At 42.6% G+C, this 16172-nt stretch overlaps 1 protein-coding gene across 1 annotated transcript; it reads left to right on the forward strand.

Moving 5' to 3' along the window:
• Positions 1 to 13490: 13490 nt before the first annotated feature.
• On the forward strand, positions 13491 to 15867 carry LOC135564393 (transmembrane protein 275-like). The gene has a single exon (XM_065009438.1). It carries the CDS (start codon positions 13635 to 13637, stop codon positions 14436 to 14438), a length of 804 nt encoding a protein of 267 aa, XP_064865510.1. The 5' UTR covers positions 13491 to 13634; the 3' UTR covers positions 14439 to 15867.
• Positions 15868 to 16172: the final 305 nt, after the last annotated feature.

Below are 16172 nucleotides of genomic sequence, written 5' to 3' on the forward strand. Positions count from 1 at the left end.
ACCGGCTGACGAACATTTGGGACCGCCACAGCCCTAATCTACACCTCGATTAGGCTGATCGAAAACCTCGTTCTTTTGTTTCATGGTTTTCAATTTGAGCGTCTTCATTTCTATGTAGCCTACACTTTCTCATCCTGAACGTCTAATGCAAGTGGCTGAATGACAATGATCAGAAGAGCGGCTATTCAATGATTTGACAGCTCCGACACAGTTACACCGTCAGTATGTGGGTGTCGGCTATCGCCGGCTAAACCCCTAGAGTCGATTTCCGCGCCCCTATGGAAATCAAATGAGTATAATAAAATACTTTTCATCAAAATCTGTCTGTTTAAGATAGAGATATCTGTTTTTTTGCATGGGCTGCATCCACTGTATCTGCCAGTGGCGGCCTTCCGTAGCTGTGGTGGAGGTGGCCGAGCTGGAGCGGTGTTTGTCAGACCATGAGACATCCCGAATATCTGTCTTCTCACAAAAATGTCTGTAGCGTCCGAATGGCATGGAAAGATGAAACTCTCGTGAACAAGATGGTGTTCTCCGTTTTGCTCTACGACCCTCTATGACAAGCGTCAATGGACTCGTCTGAAGCGCCAGGAACAGTTTGGCCTACACACTAATATGACCACTCTATGGAGAGGTTGAGACTCTGTTTTCCATGTATGAATCTGTTATTCAATGCATTTCAATGGGCTAATAGAAGTAAGGCAAAATTCAATGTTTCATGAAAAAAACGGGGGAACCAAAATTCACATCAATCTACATTCATCACAATATGCACGATTGTTTTGCTAAGCTGCCCCACTAGCAGTGGCTTCTTCTTTTCATCTAATGACTGAGCTATAGACATGGGAGGGGGCGGGAAAAGGCAGGAGCTATGTCAATAACTGTATTTAAATGTGGAAGTCATTTTGCATGGCCCCATGCCCCGGTTGAGGGGAGATTTCCTAAGGACCAATGGAATGGTTTAATGTGCAAACCACGCTCAAACGGGGCACCGGGCCATTAAAAACTAACAAGCCCAGGTTGTCCACCCATCACAACATCCAGAGGATGTCAGAGGCTCTGATGGAGCATTTAAAACAAACATTTTTTTATTTAACCTTTATTTAACATGGCAAGCCAGTTAAGAACAAATTCTTATTTACAATGGTGGCGTGGAGGTTAAGGGAAGTCACAAGTGTGTGTGCTGGATATTAGCTATTTCTGACAGTAATTTAAGTTACCTGGAGAGAGTTCTGGAAGGCTTGCAGCTATGCCATCGTGCTCTGCCTCACCCTATTTACCAACTGAAAAAATAATGAAACATTTCAGGTTAGCTATCTACTGGAGTAGTACATCAGTATGTGAGTGGGGGAAAAACAAGACAGAAAATGTAACAAGAGAAGACCCGATAGCATAGAGCTGGCTTTCCCAAAATAATGATATGGCATGCTCTGACTTGAACACACATTCTACAGAACTGGTTGGACTTTTTCTTACTGTTTTCGCAAATATGCAGAGCTGTTTGTACAGTTTAACTGCGGTAGGCTATGTGTCAGACATATCTGGGTCATTCATTGGGTGAGTTACCTAGTAATTCAAGCAAACCCAGCTCGACTTCTTACTGGTGAAAGCAGTCACGACTTGTTTGTGCCAGACTGGATGCAATAAACATAGTGTGAACTAGCTATTACAGATTTTTGACCTTATTAGCTAACAATCTAGCTAACCATATAAAGTTATCATCTATATGAAAATAATTTCATGATAAGCCAAAGCAACCTTAACCAGACATTTGCGCTAGTTGAGTCAGCTAATACGTCTTGCTAGCCAACGTTAGCTAGCTAATGAAGTTATGAATTACTTATGATATAAACAAAATTCGAACCTGGAATCTGTGTCCAAATAGGCCAAAATCCCAAGTGGATTAAGGCACTGCATCTCAGTGCTAGAGGCGTCACTACAGACCCTGGTTCAATTCCAGGCTGTATCGCGACCGGCCGTGATTGGGAGTCCCATAAGGCATCGCACAATTGGCCCAGCGTCATTAGGGTTTGGTCGGGGTAGACCGTCATTGTAAATAAGAATTTGTTCTTAACTGACTTGCCCAGTTAAATAAAGTTTTTTTTTTTTAACCGTTCCTGTTGCCTCAGAGATAATAACAGCAGAGTCGAGTAGTACCAGACCGCCAGTTATTTCACTTATCTTGATGTTAAAGCAGAAATGTAGCATAATTTTCCATGAGTAATACAAACAGGCCTACACTATCACTGGATGTAAAAGTATGTTTGGGAATATCCATAAGGTTTTTCTCAACTGTTTGTCAGCGTTCAACTGTGCTCCTTCTTGTTCTTTCTTTCCTTCTCCACCGCCTGATCTCTCTGGCTCTGCTTGCACTTTCTTGCTCTCCCTCCCAGATCATTATGAATACGGGGCCCAGCTTCACAACCAACTCACTGTCTGCTGGGTTATCACATTGGCACATAGTGCATAATTAGTCAGCATGCACATTGCCCACACTGTGCAATTTAAGCAATAATTGCTTTATTGTCAAATTGGCACATAGTAGTCTAACATGTTAGTCAGTATACACAATGCACACTCTGAGATTGAAGCAATAATGTATTATCTAATTGGCTAATAGTACATAGTTAGTCAGTACATCGCCCTCACTTAGTCCATTAAAGGATCTATCAATGAGCTACGATTCAAGCAATCATTCGAAACATAAGGAATCCGTCTTTCCGTTGAGGAGCTAACCCCAGCGGTTGACCTGAATTAACAGTTGACTTGTTTATACAGAGGTGGAGGCCAGCCAGCCAGTGAGCATTTCAGACTCAGCCAAACGAACGAAGAACAGGAGGACAAGAGCAACAGACAGTTTTACTAGAAACTTCGACAGTGATAAGGATTAATCAGACGGCTGTGTCAAATATCTGTTTCCAAATAGCCTGATCTGCGGGAGGAAAATATATTTTCTTCACAAAGTTGTCTATCTGACCGCCCGCAGCATGAAAAATGCCAACCGCGCCACAATAATCTCTGTTGGGGCCCACAGGTCTGCGGGAATGCAAATGTTTCACTTTTACTGTAAAGAGTGTTATTTTAAATGCACTATAAATAACATTTTGATTTGACTCATGCCCTAACTGTGTGTGGAATTTGTGTTCTCCACGTCAGTGTGGCTCGGCAGAGTACATGGCCCCAGAGGTGGTGGAGGTCTTCACAGAAGAGGCTTCATTCCACGTCAAGCCCTGTGACCTCTGGGGTCATACTTTATATTCTGTTGAGTGGCAGCCCCACCTTCACCGACCACTGGGGGACTGACTGTGGCTGGGACCGAGGAGAGACCTGCCACATCTGCCAGGTACACAAACATAGTGTACATACCCCCACACACAACATCCCCAGTTCACCTTACACAGTACTACTAAAGCGCTATTTGTATTAAGCATTTTTTTGTTGCATTTATAATGAATGAGTCATGTTATTATGGTGAAGTCTATGTCTATGTTGTCGATGTTGTGTCCGACCCCTGCTGAATAACCTGTTTGAGAACATCCCGGAGGGGCAGTATGAGTTCTCAGAGAGGGACTGGGCCCATATCTCTGCCAAGGACCTAATCTCCAGGCTACTGGTATGGGACGTCACACGCCTCAGTGCTGCCCAGGTCCTGCAGCACCCCTGGGCTCAGGGGGTGAGTGCCAAGGCCAAAACTTAACTGGTCCTCTGAGTACTGTATGGGTGTATGGCTATAACATACTGGATCTATTGATTGGGTAGGTCTCAATCGTCTTAACTGGCTTCCTTGCCTTGTCCCCTCTGCGTCATCTATTCTACACTGATCTGAGAAGGCTGAATGGGTGAAAGCCACCTATAAGAAACCAGAGGGCTTGTTTTCACCAGTCCATTTCCTCCAAACTGTACATCATTGATGAAGGAAAGGATACATTTAAAATAAATTGACACTGTTTTATTTAAACTTGTTATTTATTTCCCCCAAGAATGCACCAGAGAGAGGTCTCCCAACTCCACACTTCCTCCAAAGGTAATCCACTCAGCTCTCATTGGACAGAATGTATAGTACATAACGGCAAAAACAAATCTCAAAAAGTTGTGGAGAAGTACAGATCAGGGTTGGGTTATATAAAAATGTCCAATACTTTGAACATCCCACAGACCACCATTAAATCCATGATTAAAAACTGGAAATAATACGGCACCACAACAAACTTGACATGAGAGGGTCGCCCACAAAAACTCACGGACCAGGCAAGGAGGGCATTAGGAGGCAACAAAGAGACCAAAGATGACCCTGAAGGACCTGCAAAGCTCCACAGCGGAGATTGAAGTGTCTGTCCATAGGACCACTTTAAGCCATACACTCCACAGAGCTGGGCTTTATGGAAGAGTGGCCAGAAAAAAGCCATCGCTTAAAGAAAAAAATAAGCAAACACATTTGGGGTTCGCCAAAAGGCATGTGGGAGACTCCCCAAATATATGGAAGAAGGTACTCTGGTCAGATGAGACTAAAATGTTGCTTTTTGGCCATCAAGGAAAACACTGTCTGGCGCAAACCCAAACTCTCCCATCACCCCAAGAATACCATCCCCACAGTGAAGCATAGTGGTGGAAACGTCATGCTATGGGGATGTTTTTCATCGGCAGGGACTGGGAAACTGGTCAGAATTGAAAGAATGATGGATGGCGCTAAATACAGGGAAATTATTGAGGGAAACCTGTTTCAGTCTTCCAGAGATTTGGGACTGGGACAGAGATTCACCTTCCAACAGGACAATGACAAACTGCTAAAGCAACACTCAAGTGGTTTAAAAATCTTAGAATGGCCTAGTCAAAGCCCAAACCTTAATCCAATTGAGAATCTGTGGTATGACTTAACGATTGCTGTACACCAGCAGAACCCATCCAACTTGAAGGAGCTGGAGCAGTTTTGCCTTGAAGAATGGGCAAAAATCCCAGTGGCTAGATGTGCCAAGCTTATAGAGACATACCACAAGAGACTTGCAGCTGTAATTGCTGCAAAAGGTAGCTCTACAAAGTATTGACTTTGGGTGGGTGAATAGTTATGCACGCTCAAGTTTTCCGTTTCACAATAAATAAAAATATTTTGCATCTTCAAAGTGGTAGGCATGTTGTGTAAATCAAATGATACAAACCCCCATAAAATCTATTTTAAGCCACTGTATACTCGCAATGGCTGCCTGGTATTGTGATGCAATCATTTCCATGGTTAATGTAGAATGTTCATTCAAATTATGTTAACTGATGAGGCTCATGCAATGGAATGTACTTTTTGTCAATTGAGTTTAATCAACAAATAACAACACATATTGACGGGTACACTTCCTGCTTTTACTTCATGCTTTGCTCTGATGGGTACACTCGCAATGGCCGCTAGTCCACCCATTATGCCATCATTGACTAGAATGGGGAGTCCTGTTCTATTCATTCTATTTCTATGGCTGCTACTGCAGGCTATTAGGTGGAGTTTTCTTCTTAGCTCCATTCCCACCTGGTTTATCCTTCTAATATCGTGGTGTGGTTCTAAGATCCTTACAGGTAAAATTCACCCTTTTTCTCTACCCAGTTCCCCTCTTTTTCCTCCTCAATTCCCCTCCCTCCTGGTGCTAGTCTCCATTCCCCGTCTCTTCCTCTCTATGTGGTGTTTGCCATGGGTCCCCTCCAGGACGGAGTCAACGCACACTATCTGAGAATGGACGATAGCTGCCATTGTCAGCAGAATCCTGTGTAGCTTCACTGGTTGGTAGCCCCATTGTGCAAACCCTCGTCATGGCCAGTCGTCTTCTTATCAGCTAGAAACAGAGACACAGGAGCACAAAGGGAAGAACTTTTATCTTCTACTAAACTAACACATGCTTAGTCACAGCTTTGTATCAGTTGCGGAGTCTGGTTTCAGTGACTGGTTTGGGTTGAGGTTGGTTTCCTGCATTTGATAATAACCTCAAACTACACGGACCGCAATCCCATGTTAAGACCACAGAAACCGAATCACTAGAATGTCCGATGAAGGGATTGCATTTGTATGATTAAGACTGCTAGTGCTGGTGGGTTTATGCTAGCTATGCTTAATTGCACGGCTATTTCAATGAAGGAATGGATCCTTGATCATATCAGTATGGGGCCTTTAATTCATACAGTATATGTAGCTCGGCAGTCTTACTGTTAAGATCCTGTAATATAAAATAGTTGTAATTGATGTTGTGTTGGTCAAGCTGTGAAAAGATTTCTGTACTGAGAGGAATATGGTATCATTTATAGAGTTACTTAATACTGCAAAAGTAGAGCATTACTTTTCAGACACTTGGGAATGCTGCTTTTTGCATTGGTTTTATTAGCCTATATAAACTATGAGTGGGGCTGCACAAATATCAAAACGTTCCTAAAATGTCCGGGGGGGTTCTCCGAAAATCTAGTTGGATGATTTCTGGAACCAGCAGATTTCTGACAAGCCAGGGAATTTTTGGAAGATTTGGGGAATTCTGCAACCCTAGCTGTGACTTTCCCAAATATGGAGACATATGAAATATATCTACACCATTAACTAGCATGACAAGCAAGCAGACACTGAGTATGTTTACATGCACACAATACTGCAATTATTGTGGATAATCTGATTAATATAATAGTTTGATTGAAATGTTTACATGCTTTGCAAGAAGAACGCATACATTCAGTTGTTTTCCGGAACTCATTTCACTCGCACTAAAGAGGGAGGCTCGCTCTGGTGGTGCTAATATCTGAAGTCTTGATAAAAACTACAAGCATTACCTCACATTTCCTTTCCAAATGATATCGGGACAATTCTGCAATTGCTTCCTTCAATTATTTATTTTTATTTTTCAGTAATACCACTAACCTGTTGCTCCATTTACTGTATGTGAATTCATTGTTGTTTAGTCTATTCACAGACATTGTCATAATCAGTGGTATCAGTTATAATCATTTGGAAATGCGACAATGTCTATTTTTGTTAATTGTCTAATATTATGTGTTGTTTTTAAATGTTTGTGACTAAAGTGTTTAATATGTGTGTAGTTTATATTCTAGACGGGATGGTGTAGAGATACCTTTCTCTGGAGGAAAGGCAGTTTTATTTGATATATATCAGTATTTTTATTAAAATGTTTGGTTGTTTGCACAGACATTTAGATGGCTTGTCTGTAAATGGATCTGAATGAATGTGCCAAAGAGATCACGGAGATATAAATAACGTACCATGTGAAGACTGAAGGCTAGCCTGTCACAGTAAATAAGTTTCGTGTTTTTAAGAATGAAATTGGTCAGATGGCCATTTCAGCCTGTACAATATATTTGTTCAAATCCACCTAGTTACTGAAATGCTCTTTGGTTACTGAAATACTCTTTAGTTACTGAAATGCTTGTGCTTTTTTTTTTTTTTTTTTTAAGATTCTTTATTTTTACCGAATTGATTTATCTCTACCAGTTGACTTTTTCACCCCTGTAAGAGCTTGTCCTTTTATTAACGGGGAACACTTGATGGAAGTCTAGCACTTATTCCCCTCACCCTATTAACTTAATGTATTACCCGGCTAATGGCAAATGGCATGTACACACTACCCGGATCTCACCCGGTTGCCACGGATACTCCATCGCTATAGCAACTAAGGGGCATTCATAAACGGGCATGACTCAACAAAGGGTTGCCGTCAGAGAAAGTGCAACACATTAGGGATCAGTCAGTGGCTATGGTAAAGTCCGCTCACTCTGCCCCTAATCCTTATTGGCCCTGGTCAAGTAGTCTACAATATAAGCAAAAGAGAGCCATTTGGGACGAATCAGCCTAACCTCAAATTAGATGGGATGAGACACACTAATTGGCATAAACTATCAGCGAAATACGATGTCCACTGTTTGTTGTTTAAGCCCACGTGTATGAGTTCCTAAATATGAATATGTTCTTATGGTGCACATCAATAGCCCCATGCGGTATGCTGTTTTCCCAATAAAACCCGTTTATTTATTTTTAAATTATTCAATGTTGTTGTCGTTTTGTCTCACCATCATTGGCAGAACTCAGACGTGACATAACAATTTGATCAACGTCCAGCATGAGTAGATAGACAGATGGAGAGAGCGAGAAATAGCGGTCTACGGTTAGAAAAACGGAGTGAATTGGTTTATTTCGGGCCCATCACTCACCAATTGCTCATAGAGTGTGAATGGTGAGTGAGTTGCAAATGGAGCAAGGACATTGGATAGAGGACATGGATGGAGTGATTGCGATTCACCTGTCCACACTCATAAAAGAGCTCCTTAAAGGAGAAGGTAGCTGTGAAGATGCATGAGCAAGCAGACACTCATGACGAATTAGTTGGACGGGCATTTGATTTCAATAGGCGGGCGCATTGTTTTCACGGGACTTCCTAAACTGTGTACAATGCGTGTAATAGTAATGACCAGGCAGCTCGTGAGTTTCAAATTTGGGGAAGTTTATAGTACGTATCCTACAATTTCTACTGACCTGCGTGCCAATTATGCACAATTTGGTGCAACATTTTCGTTTCAATAGCCCAATAACGTTTACGCGTTATTTTTTTCAAAATCATTGTCACGTGGTTAATCATAAAAATCTGAAGTACAATTATAAAAATGTAACTATTGGCGAGATCACTAGCCTCTGTCATATGCTAACATTGATACGGCTAAAGACATGAGAGCATATAACTCAAATATACTATAGTCTATAGGCCAATGCAGCATTAGGCCTATAACTTCGATCATCAACTAAGTAAAATGCATAGGCCTAAAGCCTACAGATAAAAACAGTAGAAAGTACCCTGATGAAAATTAAATCATATTCATATCTCTTCTCCGCCGGTCTGCCTCGCTTTCTATGTCTTGACTTGAGCTATTGCTAGTGAAGTTCAACATTCTATGAAATCATCACACCGTCCAGCCAGAACTGTCCTAACGAATTTGCAACATTGTACCAACTAACCTGTTTTACAACAGTGAGCTCCTGACAAAAAAGCTTATTTTTAACGTTTCCACTAGATATATGGAAGGGTAGCCTAGTGGTTAGAGCATTGGACTAGTAACCGAAAGGTTGTCAATTCAAATCCCCGAGCTGACAAGGTACAAAATCTGTCGTTCTGCCCCTGAACAGGCAGTTAACCCACTGTTCCAAGGCCGTTATTTAAAATAAGAATTTGTTCTTAACTGACTTGCCTAGTAAAATAAAGGTAAAATAAAAAAATCAGATCGTTACGTTTTCCTTGGTGATTATCGAGGAACTATGTTAAAAAAACAGACTTTGTTGACTTCTGTGAGGCGAATAGAAAATGAGTGGTGTACGTGGTGAGTTGGTCAATCAGCCATAACCGAAGTAAAGCCAGATTCAGGTTGGATATTCGAAGCATATTCGCCTGTAGTTTTCCTTACGGCCACCAACAGCAGTTAGGGACCGTCAACATAGTGACAAATCACGTTTTAAAATGGTAATAGCTCTTTAACCATTACTCCTAAAACGTTCAAAACTGGTTCTAGTTAACCCAATGGCATAGACACATATTACACACACTTTTTTTTTGTCGATTTACATCTCACACTATTTTAAATTATTTATTAAAATATTTGAATTTCAATAGCTCTTTGGTCATGTGACCTACTGACTTCAAACAGCATTCAGAATGTACACTCAGTGGCCCTACACATTGCACACCCCTTAGCTTGTCCATTTTCATCTCACACGTTTTTACATGAATTTTTCAAATGTTCAAATTTCAATTGTGCCTTGGTCATGTGACCTACTGACTTCAAACAAGTTTCAGAATGTACACTCGGCAGGCGTAGACATTGTACACCCTTTCGTTTGTCAAAATACATCTCACACGTTTTAATATTTTTTTTAACTTTCTAGTTTCAATAGCTCCTTGGTCATGTGACCTACTGGACTCAAACAAGGTTCAGAATGTACAGCCTACACATTGCACACCCTTTAGTTTGTCCATTTTCATCTCACAGAATTTTACATGCATTTTCAATGTTTTTCAATGTTTCTCAAGTCATGTGACCTGCTGACCTGAAACAAGGTACAGAATGTCCACTGACGACCCTTCTATATTGCACACCCTTTAGTTTGTCCCTTTTCATGTCACACGTTTTTACATTAATTTTTCAAACTTTCTAATTTCAATAGCGCCTTGGTCATGTTACCTACCGGACTCAAACTGTGTTCAGAATGTACAAAAATGTAAAAACCTCCATGGCCTTTGTGCTGCCCCTGGCCGCCCCTGCTTGGACTCGGTGTACCCCCCGCCGTGATGTAGGCGTGTGCACCTGGTAACCTGAAACAAGCTCTGTGCACCTGGTGACCCGCCCGCTTTTATTCGCTCAGAGACGAAGTCTCCAACCCAACCTCCAAAGCCTGAGTGCTGTCCCCTGTCCCTGAGTCCGGCCGCCCCTGCTCGGACTCTGAGTGCCCCCCGCCAAAAGAGACTATCCCGGCGGCAGAGGCTGATTCCGTCAAGCCCATTCCCTTGGCTGTGTTTTTGCTAGATAGTAGGTAGGGACAGTGGGAATCTCATTCATCATCTCGTTCACCATCAATTATTAGATGATGAGGCATTTGGCTACCTCAAGAAACTCTTAATTATGTCCCGAGGTTTACCCCCGCTTCATCGAATTTCCTCACTTTGACATGAGGGGGTCACATTAACCCTGAAGGTGGTTTGAGTGCAACCACGAAGGAAAGCATGCTACAGTCATATATCATCAAATTGACATCCATTCGAGTCACCCAATCGACATCAAGTGCCAGCGCAATACTTATAGGCTTGAGAACCAAATACCCCTCGCAGTATCTACCGGCACCATCGACCGGGTGTCGGAAGAAGCAACAGAAAACAATCATCCCCTTTCAATCATTTGCTTGCCCAGTCAGCTCTCCGGGACAGAACCATAGGGACCACCTTTACCAGCGCTTCATCAATATTCCTCACTTTGAGGGGGTCACAGTCACCCCACAGGGAATTTGAGTGGGCGCCCTGCCTTTCACAAAGAAAAGAGAACTCTCCCCGGGACTCCCGCCAGCATGTCCGGGATCGGTCGCGTTACCGCACTGGATGCCTCGCTGTGCTCGTCTCCGCCAGTCCGTGGACATTCTGAAAGTAGTTTGAGGTCATTAGGTTACATGACCAAGGAGCTATTGATATTTTTAATATTGAAAAATGTATGTAAAATTGTGTGAGATGAAAATGGACAAACTAAAGAGTGTGCAATGTGTAGGCCCACTGACTGTACATTCTGAACCTTGTTTGACGTGAATAGGTCACATGACCAAGGAGCTATTGAAATTGTACATTTTGAAAAATGTATGTAAAATCTTGTGAGATAAAAATGGACAAACTAAAGGGTGTGCAATATAGAAGGGTAGTAAGTGGACATTCTGAACCTTGTTTGAGTCCCGTAGGTCCCATGACCAAGGAGCAATTGAAATTCAAATGTAAAAAAAAGTTTGCACTTTGTTTAAGCTCCCTAACTAATTCAACTTGGAATAGGAAATGCTGCTCACATTTCCACATGTTTATTAGCTTTGGAAAGCGAATTAATGTCCAAATCATGAAAATAAGATCTGTGCAATGTTGTGCGCATTTTTCCCAACATCATGACACTCATTTGTAGTCTGTGGCTCAAGTGGTTTGAAAGCTATTGAGGTTTGATAGCGTGAATATCCATCGAATATCCAACTTCACTGTCTTTACCTCGGTTCAGCAGTAAGACGTTGACAAAATGGGCACCTTCCTACATTTGCATGCATTCTGGAGAGAGACGCACCATATCTTCGCCCCCCCCCCCCCCACCCCTTGTACTTGATCCAACATTTAAAATTATACTCAAAACACATTATCTTCACACATATTTTAGACGCTTTTAACTGACTGCCGCAACTTACTCAGCTAAACCTATTGCCACGCGCACTACCCAAATTGCCATCTTCCCAAACACACTTGTGATTAGAAACAACAAAAACATTTAAGAAGCGATTGATCATCTGTGGCTAAGTCATGCTCCCTGGTGAAGGGTGAAGTATTTTGAAATTATTTTATTTAGACAGGAGTAATTATATAATTTAGACGAAACATCAATTCACTTTAGGGCAAGTTTAGGTCTGCATATTATTCCCATAGAAACCGCATTGGGCTTACACTGGACAGATTTTGGCCCATAACGCCGGCCGTGCTGGAGAGGAAGGTGTTTCACAAATAATGCTTTATTGGTTGCACTGTGTTGGTGGATAGTTCTGAACCAGGTGTGGATTCATTTGTCTGGGCTATAGGTCTACAAAGCAGCTTTCCAAAACAAGCTTTTCACATTGCTATCGCAATAATTTAAGTAACAATAATTACCCCCCTAGTAGGCTACATGTTGAGCTTTTTTAATTTCTGCAAAAAAATATAATTTTCCTGCATATGCCACAGATATATGGAATATAATGAAATAGTTATTTGAAAAACGATCCTGTCTGTGTTGGTTTGTTTAACCGTTAGTCTATGTGGTTTAACAGTTTCGTGGTACTGTAATTGAACAGCGAGTGTTCATCGGTGAATGGCGTTGAAATGGTGCCCCTAGTGGTTTAGCGTTAACCATGCATGAAACTAACGAGCGCTCTTGTCTTTCCCTCTATGGTACTTCACCTTGTTGGCTGTGTGAGCGCACCAGAGGAGTGTCACCTAAAGTCGGCGATTCGTATCGAAATGTGAGGCAAACGACGGGGAATTTCAAACAACATTGCCTAAATGATGGAACTGATCAAATGTAAGTAAGATCAAGGGCTCTCAAAGGCGTTGTAGACTATTTGATGTTTTCATTGCCAAGAGAGGAGTTATTTATCTATTCTATTCTAAAGGAATTGTTAAATGACAATCAGTGATTTTAGAAGATACTGTATGTTGCTCATTAAAGAACGAGTTAAATGAGAGAACTATAATGGTACTAACGTTTTTCATTTTTAGGGTAGCCAAATGTGTAAACAATTCAGACAGTTTAGTTTATTGGCTTTGTCAGTCTTAAACTGATATTGCACATTTATGTAGTCTAGAATACACTTTTAATAAGATGAGATCACTACCACAATGTTGTCTATGAATGTCTGCGTGTAGCTTTGCAAATAGGACTATAGAAGCAATTATTTATTTGACTTGCAGAACAAAGTGTGATTGTAATTGTTCTTTCTGTACCTATGAACAATAACAATGAGTCCTGAATGTGTGATTCTCTGTGAAAAAACGGGGCATCAGTGTGTTGCAGAGCTAAGGATAATAATACCCTTGATTTATCTAGTCTTTGTAGAATTTCTTACACATGGATGCATAATGCATCAGATTTTCTCCCTCAATGTCAGTTCAATTACCTTTAGACCTGTGTGACAATGACCTATTTCTAGAAAACCTATTTCTATGGAAGGAACACATCATCTGACTCTTCTGTCTATCTCTTGTAGGGCAGAGAAAACCATGACCTGACCTGTATCTGGGCTGGACTATCTTGTCATTAATCAAGCCTATTACATTGTATCTGAATCCATAAGACAATTAAGTAATATGCAATCATAAAAATATCTGAGTTACACAGTACCCATCATCAAGCCTAGAGAGATGGTCCTTTCCGAGAAGAGCTCCAGGGCCTCGGGGCCTAAGAAAGCATGCAGAAAATGGGGCCTATGGCCCCAGAGTTTCCCCTCCCCGGCCCTGTGCTGCGCCTGTGGCCTGGGGATCATGCTGGCAGGCATCAACATCACCTTGGTGGGGGCTTTCACTTTCAAGTCCTTCATCCCCGCCAGCAACCCATCCATCGTCATTGGGCCACTGCTCCTAATAGTGGCTCTGTCCTTTTTTGGGGCATGCTGCATGTGTAGCCGACGGGCTCCGGCCCGCGATACCCGTAAGGCAAAGGGGGGCGAGAGCTGGGGGCTGATGCGGATGGGGGCCGGCGCAACGTTTGAGATGGAGACGAGCGAACACACGCTGCAGGACACCACCGCCGTGCAGCTCAGTCCCACCAACTCCCCGACCTCCTCCCACAAGTCTAGTAACTCCACCCATAGGGACACCCCTGCACTGCGGGCCTGTGAGGATGACCCTGCCTCCAGGGCCTGCGAGCTCACCACCTCAGAGACCTATAATATAGATGTGACACCTGATGACCAGGTCTTGACCGCAGAGGACCAGGCAATGACCTCTGAGGACCAGGCATTCACCACTGAGAACCAGGCATTGACCACGGATGACCAGGCATTGACCTCTGAGGACCAGGCATTGACCTCTGAGGACCAGGTATTGACCTCTGAGGACCAGGCAATGACCTCTGAGGACCAGGCAATAACCTCTGAGGACCAGGCATTGACCTCTGAAGACCAGGCATTGACCACTCAGGACCAGGCATTGACCTCTGAGGACTAGGCATTGACCTCTGAGGACTAGACATTGACCTCTGATATTGATTATAAGGAGAGCATCCAGATGAAGGCTATACACAAGCCTTATCTAACGTAGCAGGGCTGTCTCCTGGTTATTACATAAACTGGTGCCGTATACTCCTCTGGTACTATATACAGTGCATTTGGAAAGTATTCAGACCCTTTCACTTTTTCCGCATTTTGTTACGTTACAGCCTTATTCTAAAATGTATTAAATCATTTTTCAATCTACACACAATACCCCATAACGACAAAGCAAAAACATTTTTTTATATATATATAAATACAAATATTTGTATTTTATTTATTTAAATGGCAATATAACATTTACTTAAGTATTCAGACCCTTTACTCAGTACTTTGTTGAAGCACCTTTGGCAGCAATTACAGCCTTCGAGTCTTCTTGGGTATGACGCTACAAGCTTGACACACCTGTATTTGGGGAGTTTCTCCCATTCTTCTCTGCAGGTCCTCTCAAGCTCTGTCAGGTTGGATGGGGAGCGTCACAGCACAGCTATTTTCAGGTCTCTACAGAGATGTTTGATTGGGTTCAAGTCCGGGCTCTGGCTGGGCCACTCAAGGATACTCAGAGACTTGTCCTGAAGTCACTCCTGGGTTGTCTTGGCTGTGTGCTTAGGGTCGCTGTCCTGTTGGAAGGTGAACCTTCGTCCCAGTCTGAGGTCCTGAGCGCTCTGGAGCAGGTTTTCATCAAGGATCTCTCTGTTCTTTGCTCCTTTCATCTTTCCCTCGATCTTGACTAGTCTCCCAGTCCCTGCCGCTAAAAAACATCCCCACAGCATGATGCTGCCACCTCCATGCTTCACCGTAGGGATGGTGCGATGTTTCCTCCAGATGTGACACTTGACATTCAGGCCAAAGAGTTTAATCTTGGTTTCATCAGACCAGAGAATCTTGTTTCTCATGGTGAGAGTTCTTTAGGTGCCTTTTAGTAAACTCCAAGCAGGCTGTCATGTGCCTTTTACTGAGGAGTGGCTTCCATCTGGCCCCTCTACCATAAAGGCCTGATTAGTGGAGTGCTGCAGAGATGGTTGTCCTCCAGGGAGGTTCTCCCATCTCCACAGAGGAACACTGGAGCTCTGTCAGAGTGACCATCGGGTTCTTGGTCACCTCCCTGATCGCTCAGTTTGGCCGGGCGGCGAGCTCTAGGAAGGGTCTTGGTGGTTCTGAACTTCTTCCATTTAAGAATGATGGAGGCCACTGTGTTCTTGGGCCCCTTCAATGCTGCAGAAATGCTTTGGTACCCTTCCCCAGATCTGCGCCTCGAAACAATCGGAGCTCTACGGACAATTCCTTCGACCTCATGGCTTGGTTTTTGCTCTGACATGCACTGTCAACTGTGGTACCTTATATAGACAGGTGTGTGCCTTTCCAAATCACGTCTAATTAATTGAATTTACCACAAGTGGACTCCAATCAAGTTGTAGAAACATCTCAAGGATGATCAATGGAACAGGATGCACCTGAGCTCAATTTCGAGTCTCATAGCAAAGGGTCTGAATACTTATGTACATAAGGTATTTCCTTTTTTTATACATAAATTTGCATTTCTAACATTTCTAACACATTTCTAAAAACCTGTATTCGCTTTGTCATCATGGGGCATTGTGTGTAGATTGATGAGGATTTTTTAGAATAAGGCTGTAACGTAACAAAATGAGGAAAAGGGGAAGGGGTCTGAATACTTCCCGAATGCACT

This window comes from Oncorhynchus nerka, linkage group LG24 (assembly GCF_034236695.1).
Source record: "Oncorhynchus nerka isolate Pitt River linkage group LG24, Oner_Uvic_2.0, whole genome shotgun sequence".
In the NCBI taxonomy this organism is placed as follows: domain Eukaryota; kingdom Metazoa; phylum Chordata; class Actinopteri; order Salmoniformes; family Salmonidae; genus Oncorhynchus; species Oncorhynchus nerka.

Excerpts from the sequence above, each read along its gene's own strand:
- LOC135564393 (XM_065009438.1), top strand. The coding sequence starts at position 13,635 with ATGGTCCTTTCCGAGAAGAGCTCCAGGGCCTCGGGGCCTAAGAAAGCA.